The sequence below is a fragment of the Carettochelys insculpta genome, chromosome 24 (assembly GCF_033958435.1).
Source record: "Carettochelys insculpta isolate YL-2023 chromosome 24, ASM3395843v1, whole genome shotgun sequence".
Classification (NCBI taxonomy): domain Eukaryota; kingdom Metazoa; phylum Chordata; order Testudines; family Carettochelyidae; genus Carettochelys; species Carettochelys insculpta.
The window spans coordinates 4,623,911-4,649,766 of record NC_134160.1 but is presented as its reverse complement, the minus strand read 5'-3'; the positions used below and the strand labels follow the sequence as shown (position 1 = coordinate 4,649,766).

General features: G+C 44.0%; 1 protein-coding gene across 1 annotated transcript in view; it reads right to left on the bottom strand.

Annotated features, from left to right (window-relative positions):
• Nucleotides 1–25,856, bottom strand: part of CSMD2 (CUB and Sushi multiple domains 2) — a 575,415-nt gene that overhangs the window by 261,187 nt on the left and 288,372 nt on the right. The window contains exons 7-10 of the mRNA XM_074976068.1: nt 25,602–25,679; nt 15,315–15,402; nt 13,349–13,473; nt 9,183–9,304 (exon numbers count right to left, since the gene is read on the bottom strand). Coding sequence (XP_074832169.1) covers nt 9,183–9,304; nt 13,349–13,473; nt 15,315–15,402; nt 25,602–25,679 — 413 coding nt within the window. The remainder of the gene's footprint in view (nt 1–9,182; nt 9,305–13,348; nt 13,474–15,314; nt 15,403–25,601; nt 25,680–25,856) is intronic.

Here is a 25,856-nt window from a genome sequence, read left to right as displayed (position 1 = left end):
CACCAAATTCAAAAGGAACAAAGATTCCAATGCCAATTTCAGTGATGCTACATCCGTGCTTAAAGTGTCATGAGTACGCCAGTATTTGTGGAACTGGGGCCTAAAATTACTGTAATTGCAGCAGGGATATTGCAGAGCCAGTAATCTGATAACAGAGTAATGGACAACATTTTTGTCAGTTAACTACCTGTCTCCACCCACCCCTGCTGCTTTGCATTTAAAAGGCTGCTGAGCTGGCATGCAGGCTGGCTAAGCTTCTGTCCCTGCCTAGCGGATCAGTCTCTTCCCCTCCAGCCACTCTGCCTCAAGAAGAGCCTGAGCACCATAGTGCGGACAGAAGCTGCGCCAGCCAGCATGCTGGCTCAGCTTTCTAAATGCAAAGCAGCGGGGTGGGTGGGTACAGAAGTTGAGCCAACCGGGACAAGCAAAAAGTGTACTTCTCTTTTCCCAGCTCCCAAATTTTCTTTTCCTTTTACATTTGGCCACACTTTTAAAAAGTCCTTTAATCGTATTTCCTGCTTTCCTTCATGTTATGTGGGACTTTCACACAGCAGCAGGGACAGGAAAACATTTTAAAAACAGAGGAGAAAATAACATGATTGCAAAATCATGACTATTGTCTCAAGGGAAGACTTAGCATCTTAAGACAGCTTTAATATTGCTTATTCATTGATTTTAATTGGCTAGATGTCCAAAGGACAATACACCTTTAATAACCACACAAATATACAGGTGTGATGGGATGTATCAACTCCGCACTGAGCCAACAGGGTTGACCAATCAGTTTGGGTCCAGAAGACCATCACCTTTGCCTCTGCTGCTTGTGCTCTGGGTGGAAGGGACAGATAAAAGGAGAAGGCTCGGCTCAGCTGGGGCAGGTGGAGGAGAAGAAAGGACATTTGCTACAGGCTCTTGCAGACAAACCATCAACTCTCCAAGCTGCTGAGGTCAGGAACCTGGACTACGCTGCCGAGAACCAGTCAACCACAGAGGCTGACAAGGATGGTGATCGGCTGCCAGCCAAGATGTCCGAAATTGATTTTATGATAGGTCCAAGGGAATGCTTCAGGAAATGAGACTTGTACCCTTAATAGGAAGAATTTTGCTGACCTCAGAGGACTCTGGGTCAACATAGAACAGAATAGGGTGGATCCAGGTTCCCCTAACTCCTGAACTTGCCACTAGGCATGGCTGCTTGGGACTCTTGATATCGACTGATTGTTTGCCTTGCTCAAGAGCCAGCAGTTCCTGGCTGTGATCACTGAACTGACTAGGGAATCTCTTTGGTATGCAATGGGGCGTATCACCCCTGCGCTGAGCAAACAGAGGTGACACCTGCTGCACAGACCAAACCCCCATGACACTACGTTCTTTGCTCTTTTCTTAGAGCTAATTTCTTCAAACTGTGTTAATCTATCAAATCTAATGACATTAGACATTGTGGCAACCACATCTTGGGATTACTGATCAGCTCCAGTTTCTGACTGTGGCTCACGATAAATGTTCTCCAAGTCCCCAATCTTCATTATTGCACGTTAAATAAAAAGCTACTAGTATGAGCAGTGATGCTGAAACATTAACCTGCATAGAAGATCAATGAACCATGTAACAATGAAATAATGTGATTAATACAAAGAACACAGGGCTGTAAAGTGACATACATCATTAGTTAAACCAGTCATGCAAGTACATCACATTTTAAAGAGGCCGACCTTCATTAAATAGCTAATTACATTCTAGTATACCGTAGACAATAACCTTGTTGCACGGGAAACAGATAGCAAGTGCAACATTTATTTATGTATCTTTCCCCCACTGTTTATATTGTTTTGCTTTTGGTTGAAGACTGAAATTACTTAGGAAGACAAGAGAAAAAACAAGATCTCAAGGCATATGCAAGAACATTGATGCTACAAACCTCATTTTTAGCACATTCTTATGAAATGGGCTCAGATATTGCTCATGGTATATGAGGATTAATCCACTGAAATTTCTGACATGAAAGAAGAGAACAAAATTCCAATAACAATCCTGTTCAGGTAGGATAGCAGCTGTAATATGCTTCACAAATATTAATTCACCACCACAACATCTATCTGAGGTCAACAGGTAAACATTGCTATCCAGTAGATACAGCAAGCCAGCAGGGAATGTTTTTGTTCTTTTTTCTGTTTGCTTGTTTGTTTGTTTTTTGTTTGCTTTTGTTTTTAACAGCTAGAAAACAAAATCTTCTGAAATCAAGGGACTTGCTCAAGGCCGAAGCATGAGCATGTGGCAGAGCTAAGCACAGAAATATAGGCATTTCTGGGTCAGATCACTAGATTATCCAGCTCCCTCAGAGCACAAATATTTTGGATGGTGCACCGTAAAATATCCCAGGCCTCAGTGACTCAGAAGCCAATTTAGCATCTCAAAGATGAAATGCACTATGAAGTTTGGCCTAATTTCAGCAAGCCACAAAGGCATGTGAATAGTCTCAGGGGGTAGCATGTTAGGTTGTATCTTCATGTACAACAAGAAGTCCTGTAGTACCTTAGAGACTAACAAATGTATTAGGTCATGAGCTTTGGTGGGTAAGACCCATTTCTTTCAAAAAAGCTCATGAACTAATAAATCAGTTAGTCTCTAAGGTGCCATAGAACTGCTTGTTATTTGACAAGCATGTGAATGATTTATGATCTACATCTGCTAGCACTGAGTTCTAGGAGTCCTCAGAAGGCACATTAACAAATTAGCTCACTTTTATTTTTAGAAGGGGAGAAGTACCACCAACTGTGGGCTTAAAAATACATATTTTAAGTCAAATCTTGTTCTTGCCCAGGCACTTCTCAGTTTGCCTCTGGTTAAGTAGCCTACTCACCACCAGTGAACCCAACACTTGCAGCTCAGAGACCAGCACAAAGTCTTCAATCCTCAAAACAGCGTATACAGAGAGCAGACTCATATGGCACATGGGCCCAGTGTTCACTAATTTTTTCTATCCCAGGGTGGAATAAATTTTATTATGTGCACCAAGACATGCCTGGATGCACACCAGTAGAAACACACACTGCCAATTGTGAGTGCTCTGATAATCAGCTGGATGGCACCTGACTCTTGGGCAGCTGCCCAAGTGCTCAACATACAGGGAACGCTATATGGGTTCATCATACATACAAAAAATAAAATCAAGTTTTCAACCAATGGGCATTGTGCTCAAGGTTTCTAAGCTCACTCCAGGTCAGATTCTGTAACTCAGCGGGCTGGACTCACAGTAGGGATGTTTACATTGCTTGGGATGTGATTTTTCCATCTCATATGGACATACCCACCACACCTTCCATCTGGCTAGCTTGCTAAAACTGGAAATGGGGACTTAGCACCATGGGTTTCAGCAGAGCCTACACAAAAGAGTACATATTGAGGAGTGGAGGAGGGTTTGACTGGTAGTGCTGAGGCTCACCCTTCTGGACCCCTATATTTATACCTTGAGAACGACCTGGATTAGTGTTAGATTTAGTTTCCACCCAACAGCGAGGCTTTGCAGAATTAAATTTGTACACAATTTTGATAGTTGACTGTTTAGAACCCAGGCCCATATGCAGTCCAGCAGCTCTCTCATACCTGCTCACTTGTACCGGATGCAAGCATGGGTTGCTGGACTCTGTCCTACCCACTCCGTGAAGCTCTTGGTTAGAGGAGCTATCCAGCCTGTCCAATTGGCTCAGACTCTCTATTTAAGCCAGGATGCAACACAGAAAGTTGGCTGGCAAATAGGGAAACCCCTGGCTTGCTGCTACATTACACCCTGCCTTCTCGCGTGGTCCCTGGGCCAAGCCTGGTCTCTGATCACTGCCTTCCCTTCCTATTTCTGGTTCCTCGTTCTACAGCCCACCCTGGCTACTGACGCCAGTTCTGCTCCCTGGTTCCAGTTAGCCACTGCTACGACCACTTGAATACGTCCCAATGGGGGCACTGAAGGGGCTTAAAAGTTTTTATTTATCTTGATTCAAATGTTCATAGTTGTGAGAAATTGAGGAGCATAAAATTATGGAATGGCAGAAGATGTTGAGATTTTAAAAAATCAAAAACATTGTCTCCCTTGAAATACAAAATGATCAACATCACATGTCAAAATACAGAAAGTAACTCGCCTTACATAGGTTTCTATAATTCACACCCACCATTCTTTACCGCCCTCCCACCCCGCCAATGCAAGTTTAGCACAGACAGCGAAATGGACGTTTTTCAAGACTGACCAATAAAAATCTTATCCTGCCAACTCTACCTTTTGGACACAGAGCAGTGATTCCCAACCTTTTCAGTACCATGGCACACTTCAGCGTGACAAACAAATCCATGGTATACCCACTTTTTTCAGCTGAATCAGTTACTCATAAACGTCACCCCTCCTGGCCAGGCTGTTGGATCTGGGACACAGCATTTAAACTACATTCAAGCCAACAGCAAATCTCATACTGACTTGGATGGGCTTTAAATCAGGGCTATGATGCGTTTATCTCCAAAGAGCTTTATAGCCAAGTAACAGATCAATCTTCGAGTTCTGCTTCCTCTCTATGATGGAATGTACGTAAGTGTTCTTATCTCTGTCTTATGGATGGGAAACATGAACCAGACTGATTAAAGTCCCAGTTCAGTAAGGTATTTCAGCACATGCCTAACTCAGTCAATGCAGGTTGAACCTTTCTCCTCCAGCACCCTCCGGACCCAAATGGTGCTGGGCAAGAAAATTTGCTGGATCACAGGAGGCCAATACTGTCTAACACATTACCAAAACTTTCACTGCTGTCTGGGCTCTTAGAAGACATTTAGGGGTAAATTACAGATAAACAACAGCACAGAACACTGAGAGCTAGGACTGGTGGCTGTAAAGAAACTTTATGGGACCATGGGAAACTTGGCCACACCAATGATAAATGGTCATCAGGCTAACAAAAATCATGCTGGGTTATGGATGTGGCCAGACCAGAAAGGTTTTGACAGGTTCAACCTGTAATTCACAAATAACAAGCACTCCTGTTACACCTTAAAGATTAACAAACTTATTAGGTAATGAGCTTTCATGGGTAAAACCAACTTCCTCAGATGCATTTGAATACCTTGGTGAATCAAGCACTAGAAGAACCAGATAAATCCATGGAGGATAGGTTCATCAATACGTAGGAATGGTGTCCTTAGCCTCTGTTTGTCAGAGCCTGGAAATGGGTGACACGAGAGGGATCACTCAGTGATTATCTGTTCTGTTCACTCCTCAGGGCATCTGGTATGGGCCACTCTTGAAAGACAGGATACTGGTCTAGATGGACCTTTGGTCTAACCCAGTCTGGTCTAAGGTCGATGTTATGTGCCTATCTTTGTCAACACCCCAAACACCATCAGTGCCAGAGCTGGGATTAGAACTCAGGTACTCCCAGCATAATACATACATGCTATAAACTGATGAACTAAACCAGGCAGCCGGCATCAGTATGGCATGGCATGGACACAGGGAACTGGCCATGCTAGTCCATCTACCTGTTAGAGTGGGGCCTTTGTCTTCAGCACATGCATTTTATTCAGAAATCATTCTTTCCTTTTGAATGCAACGATTTGATGCAGTATGTGTGCGTTTACTCCATGGCTGGGTCTAGACGAGCCCCTTCCTTTCGAAAGGGGCATGGTAATGAGCGGGTTTGAAAGATGCTAATGAGGTGCTGCAATGAATACGCAGCACCTCATTAGCATAATGGCGGCTGCAGAGATTCGAAAGTGCAGCTTTTTGAATCACGGGCCGCCCATGGAGACGGGACCTTCTGAAAGGACCCCCCCCAGTTTTCGAAAGCCCTTCTTCCTCTAGCCCTTTCTTCTTTCGAAAACTGGGCACAGTGTCCTTTCAGAAGGTCCCGTCTCCACGGGTGGCCCGCGATTCAAAAAGCTGCACTTTCGAATCTCTGCGGCTGCCATTATGCTAATAAGGTGCTGCGTATTCATTGCAGCACCTCATTAGCATCTTTTGAACCCGCTCATTACCATGCCCCTTTCGAAAGGAAGGGGCTCGTATAGACACAGGGCATGTGAATTAGATGCCTTCTGCGTAACTTGGGGTTTCTGCAGCCTCAACAGATTCCTTCGGTAGCAGCAAATGCTAAATGCAATTGATTTGTTTTTGCTGTTTGCCATGTTCCTAGGGAGTACCAAAAGGCAGCCCTCTCAGTGAATTGGCTCCTGGGACCTAGCAGAGCACATTCTGCCATTAAAACAGGACATCAGACATCATTCTTTGGGCATGGAATACATCTCAAATTAATGTGAACAACCTAAACTATTCGCATGTGAAAATCAGGCACAGAAATACATTGGTGCATTTCACTGAACTCCCTGTGCTGCTCAGAGATTATTCCCTATCTGGGAATTGTGCTGCTGGGATGAATCACTCAGCAGTGTGAAATCTTCCCAGAGACCCCTTATACACTGATAATTAACTCATTACTTAACGAAAAAAGAAGAGGGTTATTCTGCATGGGCTGGTGTAAATTGATACCATCCAGCCTTCAGTAGAGCTACAACAGTTGAAGGTGTGTCCCATTGAAAATGTCCTGGAGGAGTTCCGCGATCAACATTGACCTTGGAACATACCGTTTCGCACATGCGCGAAAGAGTATTCCAAACGATTGAACCTAAGCAGTTGATCTTCTGGAGTTAGAGTAGATGGAGCCTGAGATCCCACAAGGTGACACAGGGAACATTGTGCTGCAATTTGGAGGGTTGGGAAACGAGAGGTCTTTGGGAGCAGGAAGAGGTAATACCCCATGTTTAGAACCTGAGTTTCAGAGCTGCTAACAGTCCTGTGACTCCAGCTGGCTTCATTTGGTGTATGGGAGCTCAATGCTTCCAAAAGTCCTGCTTGTTTAGTGCATTATTTCTCTCTCTCATGCACACACGCATGCACCCACACACACTCACACACACACCCCTCTCTAGTACAGACACACTAAATCAAATGCCGAGAGCTCTCCTGCCAACTCTGGTCCTCCACCAAAAATGAGAAGAGTAGGTGGAGTTGAGGGCAGAGCATCAGCTGTCAGCTTAGTACTGTGAAGACACCGTGGTGAGCAGACCTAAATACATCAACTTCATCTACGCTATTCATGTAGCCAAAGCTGCGTCACTTAGGTTGACGGCCTGCGGTAGCATAGACAAGGCCTTGGTCTTTCCTGTTCTCTGCTTGTGACAGTTTACTCTCTTTGGTTTAACTGAATTCATTTGGCTCAATACAGGACAATTTCTGATCTTTTGTATCAGACCGGCCAAATGAAATGATCTACTGTTTTCTTCTGGCTTTCAACGCTATAGCATTAATAAGTCAGGATAGAAGATGGCCCTACCTGAATTTGGGGCATAAGTACCCAGCGAGGACGCCAAACCAAGATGCTTGCTAGAGGCAATGTTCAGCTAATGAGAGCCCTTACAACACAATGCATCCTGAACAGGACTGGGTAGTTAAACAACATAGGGATACTCCTCTTTAAAGCTACCCTGGGCCAGGCAAGTTTGTTTCTTAACTCTGAGGTCCTGCAATGCTACTTGAAGATGGACGTCAGCAGTTAGGAACTGGCAACTTCTTGGCGTGGCACTGGGGAAGGGAACATACCCTGAAGCGCCAGACTTTGGCGTTCCTGATTCCAAAGCTAGGCATGGTTCTATTTCTTTGGACAAATCTGCTTTGTTTCAGTTTAACTCTTACCATATCACTCAGGTTGGTTTTTTTTTTTGCCATGTCTGTTGCACAAATACCTTCTGCGGACACTATGTTAAAAGCAGATTCATAGACCCACAGAGTCTGAGGCTATAACAGGGCATTATGATAAAATAATCTAATCTAAGTGACCTAATCAATCTAGGCCACCAAATACCATCCAATGGCAAAACAGACTTGGGTCCACTCAGCTGGACACACCTTGTATATTCACCAGCATGACAGACCCATATGATATGCCTGGTATATTTAGCAGCATAGATGTATGCATCCTTGCTTAGAAACACTTGCAAGTGTCAGTTGCAATCACCTGTTAGATGTGACTCTTTCTACTTCCCTCTGAAGTTATCATCAGTAATACCCAAGGTTTAGGCATTAATGACACAGGATTTTCGTTTGCCTGACACCTGTTTTTAAATCCGCAAGCTCATAAAAATGTTAAGTCACAAGACATTCACTATGCAACAAATTAAACAAAACACAATCACAACACAACACAAAACAAAACACACTTTGCCCAAAACAGTTAGGAATGGGGGGTGAATTATTATTACTTTTACAATTATTTACAAAGACCTTTCACAACTTGTTGATACTTCTCAAGTGTCCAGACAGACCAACAAGGAAAAACTCGTGAGGACAAAGGGGAAAATGCAGAGGAAAATCAGCCAAGGAAGACTATCAGGAAATATGGGAGGGGAAGAAAGAAAGCAAAAGACTGAGAAAGAAACATATAAGAGTGAGAGAGAGTCCTAAATGTTCTTCTTTGTGAAGGGAGGATTTTAGAAGCATGTTCAATCCTGTTCAACAGAAGCTCTTGCAGTTTTGGGAACTCACCATAGTTCTCCAGTTCCTCATGGACCCAAAGCAGCTTAGCTTGTAATTCTCTGAGTTATGGACCATAGGTTTGGAGTTCAGAAGCAGCAATTAGAACCCTCCCCCAGCATATATGAAGCGGGGAATGGCAGAGAAAACTTTGATTTTTTTTTGCCCATTTCCAAACCTCAAAGCATAGGAAGGACTAGCCTGGCTGTTATCAGCAGAGGAGACCATTAATGTTCCTCCTCTCTCCCCGACCTTTTGCCATTTAGATTGTAAATCCCAATTGGCCAGGGACCAGGTAACAGTCAAGAACAGTGAACATCAGCATTCGTGGCATGACAGTTCCATGCTCTAACTGAAAGCCAGTTTTAATGAAAAGCTTTGCTAAGCTGTTTGGCATTTCAGCACCATTCACATTGAGATATCAAAAGGTTTTGATTAAAAATAATTACACAGACTTTTAATTACATCCTTTAAAGCAACATGTTTTAAATGGGAAGTACGTGATGTGTCACAGCCTCCCTAAGGAGTTGAAACGTATATGATAGGTGGAAACAAGAGCACCAAAAACTAGACAGATAGACAGAAAGAGATAGTGACCTGAAGACAACTTTCAGTGACCTACCTTGGCTGGGTTGAGGGCGGTGATCACCCACATGCAATAGGCATTGTTATCATATTGTACAGGGTAATTTGGAGAGGTTATCACTCCAGCAGGACCCCGGAGATACATATCACACATCCTGGCTGCGAAGAAGAAAACATGACAGTATTTAGGGGAGAGGCACTAGCCCTGGGGTGCATATTTAGTGCTTATTTACGAAGGACAGAGATTCCTTCATAAAATCAGGAGGAAAACAAACTTGCTTGCTTCCCCTTGTTTTCAGCAGGTGGGGGCTGTTGAGCCCCTTGTAATACAGGAGACATAGGACTTGATTGCAATGAATATGGCTGTTGGATGCAGACCAATCCTATGGCTCAGGTTGATTTTACAGAGCCTGTGCTACACCTAAGGCCACCAGCAAAGGGACTTCTCTAAGCCCTAGTTCACCCAGGGCACTGCAGAATCCAGCTAGGAGGCACTGCTTCTTTCCAAAGGGCCAGGCTGGCCCTGTTTTCCTTTCTTCATTTTCCTTATGGCAGCATCACCCAAAACCAACACATCATACGGTTACTGAGGAGAGACTGAACTAAGTACTCACTGCACAGGCTGGGGAAGAGTGCAGATGGCTCTTCTGCTGAGCAGCTTAACAACCTCTTAAGCAAAGCAGAGATGGGAATGGGAAAGGGCACCAGGGTAAATGAAAGAAAAAGGCCCATGATGTCCTTTTGTAAGAACAATTTGCCAGCTCCTATGCTGGCAACCGTGAAGTGCAGAACCATGGCTCTGTGTGGGTGTTTGCTGTTGTGCTGATGTCGTGCCTAGTACATAAGCATCAGATCTCGGAATTGAACTTTCCTGATGTGCAAAGAGGCTCTGTGTGCGTGCGTGCGTGCGTGCGTGCGTGCGCGCGCGCCTGCATTCAGGTCCAAGGTTCTGCTTTGGGTCCAGAGCTTTCTGCAAGCTGAGCACTTGGGTGGCCACCCTGAAAAGCTCTGGTGCCACCCAGCTGAGTACCCAGAGCACCCACATGTTTTTACTGCTGGTGCACATCCACATATTCCTTGTTGCACATAACACAATTTATTCCACCCACGGACAGAAAAAATTAGAGGGAACCCTGACTGCGTCCCTTGCTAGACAGAACAAATATAGCTACACAGAACTGTTGCTGTGCCGTATGAAAAACACATATGCACCCCCTCCATTCCCAAGCTAAACAGCTGCTCTTTCAGAATAGTTACCCAGAGCCGAAGCCCAGAGCACACAGCAATGCGTTGTTAATGGTGGTGGTAAAGGTAGTGAGTTATATGCTGATGGGCAGACAACAGGAGGGTGCAGCAAGTGAATTAACCATCAATTGGTGTAAAACAAAGCAGGTCCCATCTACATCCCTTGATCTGTTTCATTTCAAACTGACATATTAGGGGGAATTCTGCTATCAGATCCACATCTCACACTCCCATTTCTTCCCTAGGGCTCCCCTGGCCGGTGATTTTACACTAAAATGTTTCATTCTGCTACTGACAGAGACACATGCCACTTCTGTTACCTGGCCAGGTTAACAAAAGGACTCCTCTCTTATTCCAAATGAGCCCCACCATGGCTAGTCTCCTGATGGGAATGCTGTACCTTGTTAACACAAGATCAGTGGGTGCTCTTTGTATCCACTTTATTTGAGGCTGCTCCCTGGTGACTGGCAATGAGTAGGGCAAACATATTCGGGTGGGAGCCAGGGTAGACAGGCTTCAATGGAACCTCACAACCACCTCCGAAGTAATGATGTGGAGTTATCTCCATTGTATAGATGGGAAATGAGCCAGAGAAATGCTATGTGACTTGCTGAAGGCTACACAGGGGGTCTGGGACACATCAGGTACTGAAACCTAGGTCTCCCGACTTTCTGGCTAGCGGCTGGACTATCAGGAATTAGACACAAAGAGGCCTCTCATTGTACTACAGTGAGATGGTGTTGCCTCCAAATGACGTCTTGACTTTTGCATTTCAAAGAAATTTGTCATTCAACAACAAAAAACGTTAAACCCACAACAATGCTAAAATGGGTTAGAATTGGAATAAAAAGCAACAAACCAAAACAAAATAATTAAAAAAAAAACCACCCTGGAGGTAGGAATGAAAAAAAGAATCAAGTTGATTCACAGAGTTGCAATAACACAGGCAAATCCTTTCTTATCTCCAATGAGAGGACGCCATAAATTTCTTTCATGGTGTTGGATATTTATGCCAAATATCCTCTTACGCTGATTCAATTTATTCTACACTTGTTTCAAAGAATCAGACAGTATTCTAAAACCTTTCAAAACTCTGCAAAGGAAATTAAAGGTTGGGGAAAAAAGAAGAACTGAAGAAATAATAATTTATGACTTTAAGGCTTCACAGGGCATTTAATTAAAAGTTGTTCATTATTAGCATTACAAAACATCATGATTAAACATGCTGGTTAAAAGGCAAACGTAATCACAAAAGCCAAGACCTAGAGGGGCATCCATATATGTTGTTCTCTGAAGTAAAACCCCATTCACACATTCTTCAGTGCTGGCCACACAGACAGACATATTTTGCCTGTTTCTGGTTACTTGCTCATTTCCTAGCCAAAGCCATAAGTCATAATTAGCATGATCACTGGCCTTTGTTTAACAAACTATTGACTATCAGATGCCAGGAAAAGAAGACAAGGGTGGACCCACTCCAACTTTCCTGTTCTGCACATGCTCCCTAAAGCTCTGGTATTGGCCACTGTTGGAGACAGAATACTGGGCTAGATGCACCATCAGTCTGACCCAGTATGATCTTTTTGCTCTAATAGTCCTGCGTATGCTACAGCTACACCTGTTGTTTGTCCACACAGCCTTTTTGCCCAAGACAGTTGATGCTTTTAATGAACCCCCAGAAAGTGGGAAGGGGGGACCAATTGCTGCAGCCAAACTGGGTTTTCTACCTGGGAGCATGCACATGAAAATTGACTGGATGGTACTGGCTTCTCCCTTTGACAACACTTTGCTCTCCCCTAATTCCAATCAACCAAAGATTTCACCTCACTTGATGAGTTTGAAATAATAGCCACTCCATGAGCTAGGCTGGCATCATTGGGCACTGAGTTATCCTTACCCAGATGCAGAATATTGAGCTGCGGTGGGCACCCCAAAATTTGGGGCACCATAGAGTCTTAATGTCCACCCACCTGCCTCTACTTAGCCTGGCCCTGCTTCCTCTGGTGAGGATCTAGTTAACTTAAAAAAGCCTGTCAGGACAGTTAGTAGAACACTGAACCCCTGAAAGAGCCATTTAGGGTGTCATGAAGCCATTTAACAGGTATTTGGCAATACTAGGTATATCCTGCCTGTTTCTGAATTTACTGTGTCAGTCAACAGGACTTTAACTTAAAATACACTTTAAAATATTTAATCTGTGTGTTGCTGAAGATTATAAAAATGACATCTCTACAAAACTGTCACTCCCCACTCCCCTTAGGCTGCCATGAGGCCTAAGGGCACCAGTTTAATAATATCACAGAGGGCTCCATAATTCCTGAGATCTCCCCGACTAGGCATCTAGGCTGCAGCTGACTTCCTTGGGAACTAGGTAGTCGAACCAGGAGTCCTTGCACCCTGCTCCTCAGCCCTGTTTGTTGGACAACAGCTTCCCTTGGCAGAGCGAATGAGCAGTAAGCCTACAAGAGCCTTTAGGTAAGAGTTGCACGGGCTTTGCCAAAAGATACAGGGATAAACAACATGATTCCTTGGAGGATGATTTCAGTCTTAGCAATTTGTTAGCATCCTCTTAAAAGCCGTTACCAGTGTTCCCTCTAACCTGAGCACTTGGGTGGCTGCCCAGGAGAGATTCAGGAGCCACCCAGCTATTTGGCCTACAGCCATCCACAGCTGGCAGCATGTGTTTCTACTGGTGGTGTACACCTGCACGTCTTGGTGCACACAACAAAATTTATTTCACCCAAGGATGGCAAAAGTTAGAGGGAACCTTGGCCATCACCAACAGCGGTCCTGAGAGTGGATGAGGAATTCAGGTGCAAGGAAAGAAGAAAGTTGAAAGAAGAAGGCCTTGTCAGGAGACCATGGCAAAGCAAAGATAAACGTAAGGACAGAGCTGAGTTAAGAAGCTGGATTTTTCATCAATCTCCATAGCTAGGTTAATTCCTGATGCGCTCTCACCTCTGCACACCGGCCTCTGGTCACTCCAGGCAGCAATCATGTCACTCAGTTTCTTACAGGTGATGCTTTTGGAGCCCTGTAAATCGTAGCCTTCATTACAGGTGAACTGGATGCTGGATCCTAACCTAATAAATAGAAGCAAAAGGAGTAAATGAGTCTCTGAGAAGCTACCAAATGGACAGTTTTAACCTTTTGCCTTCTTTGACTGCTCAGTGATTCCCCTTAATGCACATAACAATAGTCCACTGGCTGCCTAGGCGTAGGACTGCATGAAGCAACCTCAGTGTCTTCTCTCATGCATTTACTTGGGAATGCTTTGCCGAAGGTGATTACAGGTTAATAGGAGGCCAGAGTCTTTCAGTATGACTCCGGGAAACATTTCCTCAGTGCAGCTTTGTGCTGTAATTTATGACATGCTCAGCATTTTTATGAACAAAATAAATAAGAAATCACCTGGGACTCGAGACACTAGTTAGTGGCAGTTTTAGAGCACAGCGGGTGTCAACTAGTGCAGCCCCATTCAAAAAAATGGAGTACTGCTGATCCAGCTGAGAATCTGGCCCATAATATTTAAGGACTCCGTCTGCAGCCTCTTTTCTTCCCTGACTCAGAAATCCATTTTGTGGATTTCAAGAGAATTTGATGGTTTGGGTTAGACATTTTTAGTGAACAGAACAGCAATCGACAGAGAAATAAGATTAACTATTGATCTGTCATTGCTAACTGCTAGCTGATTTATTCCTGCACACTTCACATGAAGGCTAGCGACTGAAGCAGGACAAAGGCATTGTTTTAAACTTGATACGGGAACACTTATCTAAGGGTACATATGCTTATTGACAAAGGACTGACAGAGTGTTCTGGGAAGCCGTCTTGAAGTCGCTATGGACAGCCCTGCAGTGACTCATGCTAATGGAAAAGCAGGGCTTTTTGTTTGTTTTTATTTAAAAAAAAATCCTTTCTGAACATAATGAAAGGAGGAACGGGGTGGGGGGGGGGAAGAATTACAAAGACTCCTGACTGCAGATTCTTGGTTACAAGGCTGATTTTGACAAGGGAAAATATTCCTGAGACAGGGGATTCATAATCTCTGCTTATCTGACGACTGGCTCTGCAGCAGTACGATGGAAAGGGACCTAGGGGTTATGGTGGATGAAAGGCTGGATAGCCAAGAAGGCTAACGGCATACTAGGGTGCATTAGGAGGAGCATTTTGAGCAGACCTAGAGAAGCAGTTATTCCCCTCTATTTGGCACTGGTGAGGCCACATCCGGAATATTGTGTCCAGTTTGGGGCCTGCCAGTATAAAGAGGATGTGGATTTGCTGGAGCAGGTTCAGTGGAGGGCAACAAAAATGATTAAGGGGCTGGAGCACAAGACCTATGAGGACAGGCTGAGGGATTTGGGCAGGTTTCGTTTACAGAAGAGAAGACTGAGGGGTGATTTAATAGCAGCCTTCAACTTCCTGAAGGGGAGCTCTAAAGAGGCGGGTGAGAAACTGTTCTCAGTGGTGTCGGATGGCAGAACAAGGAGTAATGGTCTGAAGTTCAAGTGAGAGAGGTGTAGGTTAGATATTAGGAAAAACTACTTCACCAGGAGGGTGGTGAAGCACTGGAATGCGTTGCCTAGAGAGGTGGTAGATTCTCCATCCCTCGAGGTTTTTAAGTCCCGGCTAGAACAGGTCCTGGCTGGGATGACTTAGTGGGGGTTGATCCTGCTTGAAGCAGGGGGCTGGACTAGATGACCTCCTGAGGTCCCTTCCAGCCCTGTGATTCTGTGATCATAGTATCTCACACACACACACCCCATTTTTCTAAGTTATTTATAATTGCAAGATTTTCATTCACAACCCATTTATACGTGTACACTGGGTAGTTACAGAAAGACTATATAACACACAAAGCCCATATGGTGGTTATGAATAGTAGCTTTGTTGCATGCAGAAAAAATGTATACAAGGTACTTACCTAAAGTCGTTGCCTATTCTTTTGCCTTTCTCTGGAATCCCAGGGTCTGGACACATATTATGTCCCTGGGACACACCAACCTGAGTAACTACAAAGCAAAAACAGCACATACAGAGATAGAATAGCACAGGCAAACATCATCATACATTGACTGTATTGGGGTTGGTGGATGTGAAGAGAAAATGGTAATTGCTAGTTGGAATGCATTAGCTTTTTGGTTTTGCTTTTGGTTTAATTTGGAAACCGACGTACTGAAGTCATTTCACCTCAAATTTATGCACTGTTTTCTGCTCAGTGTCAGTGAGCAACATGGCTTTACCTTTGTTACACTACAGAAGCACCACTGTAAAAGATTTCTTGCACTTTGCAAAATTACAGCAATTACAAGAACCCTTACAAAGATCGCTATTAAAGAGGTCACATGCAACATGACAAGGTATGTCCCTAAAGCCCACCAACTGCTCATCTGACTGGCACCAGTGAAAGAAAACCGCTCAATAAAAGGTGAGTACGCGATATTCCCTCTCTCCAAAAAACAAAAGCCAGTTTAATGATTTAAAGCAAGTAGTTAAGTTTGAATATGAAAACTTTGATGGAGCAACACTGATAGCACTGCTTATGAAAAGGAGATTTATAAAGAGGTAATCAGCACTGAACACACACATCTCTATGTTTGACCCTCTCCCATTTCCCCTCACCCCACCCCCTTGCAAATCTACCAAATGGCGCAAACAAGTGTAGACTCGGATAAAATACCGATGGCTCTCAACAAGGATGAAATGAGCTCTGGCAATAAGTCAATTTCAATTTTTCATTCTGCTAACCACCCCATTATTTTTTTCATGCACACAAATATCAAAAAAGGAACAAGTTTGTCACGGAGTGCCTGAAATCTATAGGATTCAATTTTCTCATGTCACAGAGGAAACGATTCAGGGAAAATGGGACCTTTCTTGACAATGATGCTGGATGAAGCACGAAACTTAACCTAGCGTGCCTTCATCCAGCCTCAGCCTAGCTCACTAAGTGAACAGAAGCCGAACCATCCTCCCAGTCGCACTCCAGAATTTAGTAAGTTAGAGCAGTGGCTGGAAGACCACTCAAAACTGGAAGGTGATATGATGGGAAGCGTGGTCTTTGAATTACACATGTGCACCCGCTGTGCCAGTGCTGTGTGACGCTGAAAGAGGTGTGAGGCAGGGGAGAAAAGACATACATGTGACCCATTGGAGGAGACACGGCCCGCACACCAACCGTCAGAAAGCATCATCTAGTAAGATTTCACTGTACAGTCACAGCCCTCTTTGTCACTAGGGATGACACCCGCCAAGGGTCAAACAGCGCTGCTCTCCAATGGAGGGAAGGGTCCAGCTCCTCCCAGGAGCCCAACGCTTTAATCCCAACACCAACAGGGATCTCCTGCCAACAAATGCTGGAAGCCCTAAAGGCATTAGAGCAAATACAGTCCCCCCCTTTAGTTCCAGGGCTCTTGGTGCAGAACTTTGGGGGGTGTGGGTCCTCTGCTGCATGCCAAGGCAGCTACGACTGGCAGTGGGTCACGGAGGCAAGGTGGGTATAGGGGGCTTGGGGTTCCTGGGGAGGAAAGAACCTCAGAGAGAGGCAGCAGCTGGCAAGACACTGGTAGAAGAGGGTCCTCCAGAAGCTGGATGAGCTAATTCCCGGGTGACCAGGGGGAGGTGCTGCGGTGGCGGGTCCTGCCCCCATTACAGCTGCTAAATGTACTACGTGCTGCTAGACAAGATGCATTGCTGGGCTGCTGATCTTGCTACCAGGCAGTGCACCTTGACAGTGCTTTGTGTCCCCTTCGAAAATCAACTGGACTCAGCAATAAGAAAAGGTGGATATGGGGCTCCAGCAAAGAAGGGACTGGATGGCCCCTGCCAAAGAAAGCAAACAAAAAAGCGCAGGGTAAGAAGTCCTCCAGAATCCAAGCACAAAGGGCAAGTTTTAGGAATGGTGATTCAACGGGGTCACGGTGTGAGTCTGTAACTTCAAAAACAGCAAGCAGTCCAGTAGCACCTTAGAGACTAACACCTTTATTAGGTCAGGAGTTTTGGTGGGTAAAACCCTCTTCCTGGGATGGGCTGGAGTGGATTGGAAATTAGAGAATCCAGAACAGCAGATGGTTTCACTGGAAACATTTCCCAAAAAACAAAACCAGCAACAAAAGTCTGCCTCCCACAGTGTGTCTGGAGCAGGACATCAGTTCTTTAAAGCTCAAGGAAATACTAGTAGCAATGACCTCATTCATCAGCATTACCCAGTGGAGTGATGCAAGTGATTGCAAATAACCAATCGGTCCTGAGAATGGAGAGGTCTGTAGATAGGGTCTCTCAAGGCATTCAGTTTTCCTTTGGGTTTCTTACCTGCATTCGTCCCCCCACCTCTTGCACCCATGTGATATGAATTACCCACCTCTGCTAAGACAGACTTTCATGCAGGTACGGGCATGTCATGACAATGAAAAAGAAATATCTAAAGCCCTGGGGGAGGGGGTGTTGACTTTATCCACCTGTACAAATCACAAGTCAAAATCATAAACACTAAGATTTCTTTCATTCCTACACCTTTTGCCAAAACCAAAATGCAGTGCAGATACGCACATGGTGTGTCTGAAACCTGCTTTCCAACACTTCTCCTGAGGATGGGTCTGCATTTAAATACTTAAGTTCTCAGACTATTGCAGAGCAGACACTAACAACACCAGCAACGCCTACCATCCTTCCCCGCTGTCTTCTTCCCGCCTCTCTAGAAGGGCAATAACATTATCCACATGTCCTCCAATGCTGCTTATCCTGAGTCACGTTCAAATCCATTTTATTGAAGTTACAAAACTCCATATCAGATGGTGAGGCAACAGGAACATAGTGGCCCATGGAACTGACACAAGGCAGAAAGGCACCAAATGGTGTCACGTATAACCCAAAGGAGCAACAGTCAGCTATCCAGTATGTCTGTGACTACAGATCGAACCTCTCTAGTCAGGCGCCCTCAGAACCTGACCGGTGCTGAACTAGAGCATTTGTCAAACCATGGGAGGTCAATATTGTCTAGCAGAGTTACCAATTATCCACTGCTTACTAGGTTCTTAGCAGAAATTTAAGGGTAAATTAGAACTAAACAGCAGCACAGAACACAGAGGCTGGACTGGTGGCTGTAAACAAACTTTATGGGATCATGGGAAACTTGGCCACACCAATGATGAATGGTGATCTGGCTAACTAAAATCAAACCGCATAACAGATGTTGCCAGCTGAGAGAGTTCTGGATTAGAGAGGTTCAGCCTCTGCTGGAAATTATTTCCCTGTATGCTAGTATGTTATTAATATCCACAGAGTAAAAGTCAGATTAGACAGCAGATAAGGTGGGCTATTATAAATATAAGGGTGGGATGGAGAGAGAAGAAAGAGAGAGAAGGCATTAGATTAATCATCCACATTTTGCATCTGGTGATGATGCACAAACCTTTCCTCTCCTGTTACTTATGTATTTTTAAACTGAGAGAAATGGCTTGATTTAACCCTGCAGGAGGCTATAAACCATACTGGGCATGCTGAGAATTTGTTGGCAGGTTTGCGTTCACGTTACAGGAGGTTTAAGTGAGCTGAGCACCCAGCTCTGGCCTTGTCAATGAATTCTTCAATTTACTGGAGAAACAATAACCCCCAGTTTTAATGAACTGTTGACTTTATAAATTACAGATGTGAAAAAAGTTCTCCCTCCCAAAAGATTGAGGTTTTTCTTCTCTCCCTCCCCCTTCTTTCCCTGCTCTTCTCCTTTTGTCAACTCAAGTTTCTTTCCATCTCATTCAGGAGTAGCCAGTTGCGATCACATCACATCGTTTGCCAGAACAATTTACTCCTTCTACTGAAAGAAGAGCTAAAGAGGATGATGCTCAGGTTTTTTTTTCCTCATGTTAATAAAGGAATTTCACTGATGGATCTCCTGAGGGCAGCTTTTGATTGAGTTTAGGATTGTTTAATATCAGCTACAAGATAAAAGAGAAGTCTGTCATAGAGGTACAACCTGTTCACTCCCAAAGTCTCCCAGTGCAAGGAAGGCAGAGAAGAGATGCAAGCAATCACTTCCATTTAAATGCAGGGTTTCAGTGGCCATTCTGTGGTCTGAAGAGGTTAAAGTTAACTAGGATGACCTCTAAAGGTACTACACTGAGAAAAGGGGGTACATGTTGAACCTCTAGAATATGGGACCCTCTGGTCTGGCAGCATCCATGGTCCTGCCAGAAAATGGATGTTGCCAGACCAGAGAGCTATAGCCTGGCTGAGAGTGGGAGCCAGCAGGGAGCCTGGTGGGCTGAGCAAAAGGCAGGCCAGGGAGCTGGCTACCGGCTGCCAGGGCTGAGAAGCTTGCAGCCAAGGAGAGGGTGGAGGCTGTGTGTGTGGCGTGGGAGGGGGAAGGCAACCAGGGGTTAGGCGGGTGGCCTGTCCAGCAACCAGGCCAGCGGCCCAGGGAGGAGCCCCGGAGTGAAGATTAGAGGCCAACAGGAGAGCATTGACCTCCTCTGGTCAGGCAAAATCCCTCCCAAGAGTGCTGGACCACAGAGATCCAACCTGTGCTCCAAACTCAGGTTAACTGACTTGAGTTAAAAGACAAAGCAGCTCAGCTTTCAGCCCAGGCTAGCCTGAATTCAAACCCAGGCCCTTCTACATGGCAGTAGGGATTGAGGCTCCAAGCCTAGGAAGACAGCCTTGTGTCCGCAAGGCTCATGCTAACTTGCTAAAATTGTTGTATAGCAGCTGCCATTCAGGCCAGAGCTAGGCTTGAGTGTCCAAGCTCCAGCACCAGCTATTTTTAGGGTGTTAGCATGAGCCTGCCAACACAAGCCTGTCTCCCAGTTGCTGCGCAGACACACCCTTACAGGCTTTGATTCGAGTTGCGAGCCTGCATTAAAAGCCACATTTTAAAGTGCCTTCATTGCTACTTTAACCCAAGTTAGCTAACTCAGTTTAACAACTCACTTTCCTTTGTTTTGTTTTGTTTTTTTCTGCAGGGCAGAAATAGGAGAAAAACTCCGTTTCCAGTTACCTCCCATGCAAACTTCTGTCCAGCAACAGAGCAAGCAATTTATTTCTTGAATATAAAGAGATGATCCTCCGATAACATATTCTAGCTAAACAAAGCCAGTGCTCACCAGGATCCCAGTCCAAGAAAGCACTTCAGCACCCACGTGGCTTTAGGTAGGTGGGCAGATCCTACTAAAACCAGTGGATTAAAATCAGTCATGGAATTATTCCCATGTTTCAAGGTCAGCAGGTGCTAGTTGTTTGAAGGATTTGGAACACAAAGGTTTGATATGGTGAAGCGCTGACCAACGTTTTCCCTAATCCTTCCCTTCCTTGTGCAGAATAAAACTTTTATGTACACCACAGCATGTGTGAATGTGCACCACCAGCTGAAACAAAACCTAGCTCCAGGCGCTCTGTTAATCAGCTGAGTGGTATCTGAATCTCCCCAGAGGACCACAAGTGCACAGCTTATAGAGAACACTGGTGCTGACCACTTCCACCAAGGTTCTGGGAACTTTCAGTTTCATGTCTTTCCTGGGCTTTCCACCCTGCCAGTCCCATTAGGGTTCCAGGGACACAGAGTTCACAAGGACACCAGCATGTTGATTGCAGAGAAAGTCTCCATTGCGCAGCAAGCTTGCAATATGCCTAAAATGTGGATTTTGAAACCAGAACAACCCTCAGGTGAGTTCACATCGGAGGACCCACACACACGCAGAGCTGGCCCAGTGAGGTCCAGTGGTGGGTGGGGTCCAAGGCAGTATGCTGAAAGTGGGGCTCAGACGGTAGGTTTTGGACGCCAAAGTCAACTGGAGCACAGGGCCCAAGGCAGTCATCTTGCTCACTTTGACCTAAAGCCAGGCCTGGCTACAAGTGATTTCACGTCTTCATGGAACAGAGACTCTATTGCTTTGATGGTTTCAAACCATGTTTGTGTTGTTGCTAAGATCCAAATGGAACCTGCAAGTTTAGTTTGTGTTTACACGGAAAGGTGTCTGAGTGCCACACGTGGTATCTGGTTACCCCCGAACCCCAACCAGGGTTTTCCAAACCCAACTGTCATAGCTATCCACTCTATGTGTAGAATACAGCGAGGTAAATCCACAGAGCTCAATATCTCTTCTGAACATTGGGGATGTGGAAATCCAGCATCACAAAGGTTTCCAGCTTCTAACCTTCTCAGACTTACTGAATCACTGAAGTTATTCACAATTTACAGGAGGCACATTTAGAATATTCTTCTCTTCCACCTATATTTTCAAAGTCAGATGTTTAATGCTAGAAATAAAGCACCTGATGCTCAGTTGTTTCTGTAGTCACTTCAATATAATGCAGCTGAAAATGCTCCCAAAGCAGAATGGTAAAGTTTTTACACTTGTTCGGCATTCACCTTTCATTGGTGTGAAAGACTGTATCAGGTACAGGGTAATGAAGAACCAGACCCTACAAAGAATATTTAAGTCCAGGTTGAACCTCTGTATCCCAACACTCTCTTGTCCAGCAACCCTCACAATCCAGCATGACCTTAGTTAGCCAGACAACCACTTTATCATGGGTGTGACCATGTTTCCTGTGGTCCCACTAAGTTTGTTTACAGCCACCCGTCCTGCCTCGCAGAGTTCTGTGATGTTATTTAGCTCTAATTTACCTCTAAGAGCCCAGTGAATAGTGGAAGTGTTGGTAATGCTGCTCGATGAGACTGACATCCCATGGTCTGGCAAGTTCTCTTGTTTAGCACAGCGCAGGTCCCCAGGGTGCTGGGTGAGAGAGGTTCAACCTCTGACTAATTAAATGAGCTGTTTTTCAGAAGCGATGAGCATCCAATAGCTCCTGCTGTCTTGGTGATGGTCAAGATTATGCTCAGCACCTCTGAAATTCTTTTAGGCTGGATCTAAGCAAGTTTGAAACTGCTCTTCCCATGCACAACTCTTTCCAACAACAGCGAGCAGTGAAATTCAGAGAAACTTCCATTATGTTTTGTATTTAGGCAAGAGAAGAAAGAAAGATGCTACAGAAAAGGTGCTTTCCAAGCCAGACAAACAAGGAAAAAATACACATTGTACACAGTATCCAATCCACTCCCCAGCTTAAAGAATGTTGCAGAGGTTGAAAAGGGTTTCTCTCTCAATTAGTAATGGTGACAGAAAAGCTAGCCCTAAACATATTCCTCTAAGTGATGTCTCAGCTTCAAACTACATGTGTTCTCCTTATTCACCAAAGCAATTTAAAAAAGCACGTTTAAAAGAAAGTTGACCAATTAATTTTAGGGGAAGTGGGCAATACGTAGCAGAATTAAAATTTCAAATTAAAATGTTCATTCATCATTCAATGCAATGCAATTTGATCCAGGACTTATAGATATAATTGTTTTCCATTGTTATTTCAGGCATGCAAGAGACATGCTTAAGTATGTGAAATTCCTTTTGCTTCTAATGGGCCATATGAAACATGCAGGTTTCAATCTAGTCAGCTGGAATCTGACAGCCATCCATGGCTATACATCAGCAAAACAACAATTCTCTGAAAGACTTGCAGGATACTAAGAATAAAGCACTAGTCTGGCTTATTTCTGGATAGGGGTTTCAGTAAGGCATATTTTTTGAAGAGTTGCAACAGACAGTAGAAAATATTACCCATAGCAAAGAGCTAAGCACTAGCCTTTATAGAAATCCATTATTAGAAATGCCCGATGTGCAGGCCACATGAAATATTAAAGGCGCCAAACATAACTGTGGATTTTCAGTCATCTCTCAACTGTTCGACTGTCCCTAATATTTTGATTATATATAGGAGGGAAAGGTGAAAGAGACATGGTTAGGTACATAACGAAAAATCACCATGTCAGGAGATTATAACAGTGTAGAATCCATTTCCTGAAGGGAAATAACATTTCTTCACGCCACAGCCTCTTAGAATCCTAGAATAGTAGGACTGGACGGGACCTCGAGAGTTCATCAAGTCCAGTCTCCTGACCTCACAGCAGGACCAGGCACCGTCTAGATCATCCCTGTTAGATCTTTATCCAGTCTGTTCTTAAAGATCTCCAATGATGGAGATTCTACAACCCCCCTTGGCAATTTATTCCAGTACTTAACCAGCCTGACAGGAAATTTTTCCTGATGTCCAACCTAAACCTTCCTTCCTGCAATTTAAACCCTTTGTTTTTGGTTCTTGAGTTAGCATTTCTGAAATGGAGAATTTACTATAATTGAATGGTGCGAGCAGCAACTGTATTGGACACAAGTAAACAAACAAGGTATAGTTTATCCTGAATGGGTTGAATACCCAGGGCTGATGGTAGGCTCCATGCTGATAACAGAAAGGAATTTGTGTCAAAGTTCAAAACGTGAAATTCTAGATCAATAGCTTGGAAGCTAACAGGCTTCCCATGGCCTCTGGAGGCAATTTTGCCTTCTGCGGAACTGGCACTATTCTGAACTGAGAGCCCTGGTGACAAGTAATGTATCCAGGGGGTGGGGACAACCCAAGCCAAGAGTTGGTAACTTTCATACCCAACAATCCCACAAAGTACTTGAGTGTGTCAAGTACAAGGATGGGCCTTCGGTCTCTATTTCCTACTTTTTTCTCAGCACTTTTGCTAAGATGGCCACCTAGTGGTCCATGGGCAGGAATGGTCTAGTATTATTAGAAACCAAAGTTGGAATCAACTTTGATCACTGAGCAGCCAACATTATTCAGTTCTTAACCAGTGCTGGACATGTCATTAATTTTGAATTAGTGATGACCAGTGGAGTTAGGGAGTAGAAGAAACCCAACCATTCTGATCACATCAAATGAACCTTTCCATTAAGAAACCAAATTCCTTGTCTGAAACATCTGTGTGTGAGCAAATTATGATTCCATCCAATCCAGGCCAAGGCGTTTCTCTAAATAAAGACCCTCCACTGCTGTTGAAGTGTCCAAAACAAAGTATATCCCCCATTCCCACACATACCATCAACGTCCACTCTCTGAGAGCTCCAGTTATCATAGTATCATAGAATACTACAACTGGAAGGGACCTCAAGAGGTCATCAAGTCCAGTGACCAAACCAACACCAAAGTGAACAGTATCTTCCAATATACGCTAACCGTCAACGCATAGGCCGGAATGTTGATGAGTGATACTTGGAGCAAGATAACTTCTCCTCACTAGACTCTTTCCTAGGGCCAAAATTAGCTTGAGCATATGGATTTTCCATCACAATAACAACCCACTTGTTTAACTGTGCCCAAACTAGCTCATTTCTCATCCTTCCACAGGAAGCAGAGGGCACCAACATACCCGTGTTAAAGTTAGAACTGAGCCAAGGGACAGAACTTTATTAATTTTGTTAATTTCTGTACTGGATAAACAAATTTTTTCTCATAAATCCATATTTCAGTCTAAAAGTGCTAAATTATGTCAACCTTCAATTTATCCAAAATTCAGCTCACCTCTCACTCAAACCTTTCCTACTTAATCTCACAGAAGATAGAAAGGGAGGCCCTTTAAGAACACAGACATCTTTAAGAATACAGTTATCTGTCTAAAAGTGCATGACAAAAAGCTATGAATTTTACTTCTGATTTAAAAGGAAGGTTCACATGGGTTCACCTAGTGGAGCAGGAAAACATACTGGGGATAAAAATGATATTACAGGCATCTCTCCAACAGATTTCAACCGCTATGCATATTTACGTAAGAAACTGACAGAGATGTGAGATGCAGCTGAAGTTTGTATTTCAGTGACTAGTCCTTTCCTGGTGAAGGACTACGATTTTTCGGCAGGGAGGTATAATTAAGTTAAATAACTTGCAAGGAGAGCAAAGAGGCTATTACTGCTTCAGTTTTTGTTACCACTTCACTACACTTTCTGTGATTTTCTCATTGAAGAGGTGACCCTTCATACTTTTACACTAAATACATGCCTTTGTTTTCAAATTCATTTGCATTTTAATACACTTAAGACTAAAAGAAAACACAAAAGTAATGGACCCCCCACCTGGTGTATAACAATAAATATATGTATACTGGTTATATACACATACACACATGCCCCAGTTTCCCTGTTTAAGGCATTAGAATGTGTTTGGGAACAGAGCACTGGAAGAAGGTGATGAAGTAATGTGAGGGGGAAGGAGGAGGAATACACTTTAAACCTTTTAAGAGTGACAACACTTTAGAAATTATTATCATATGAAATGTTCAGGGGGACAGTCTTACAAAGAGTACATGTCCAGGAGCAGTGAAACTTACACACTGATGTCTTCTGATTATTGTCCTTGCTGGGCATCAGTTTCACCCCTCTGGACTTCAGTTCAATTTGTTTCTTGACTGGAAAGAGATTTTAACAACAACAACAAAAATTAGCTAGATTTTTAAGAGCTAGTGATTGGGTTCGGAGACTTCAAAGAACCCTTTTTTATGCATCCCATGCTAACACAGTGTTTGTACAGCACCTTGCGCAACAAAGCCCTGATACACAGAAAAAATAAACAAATGAATAAAATG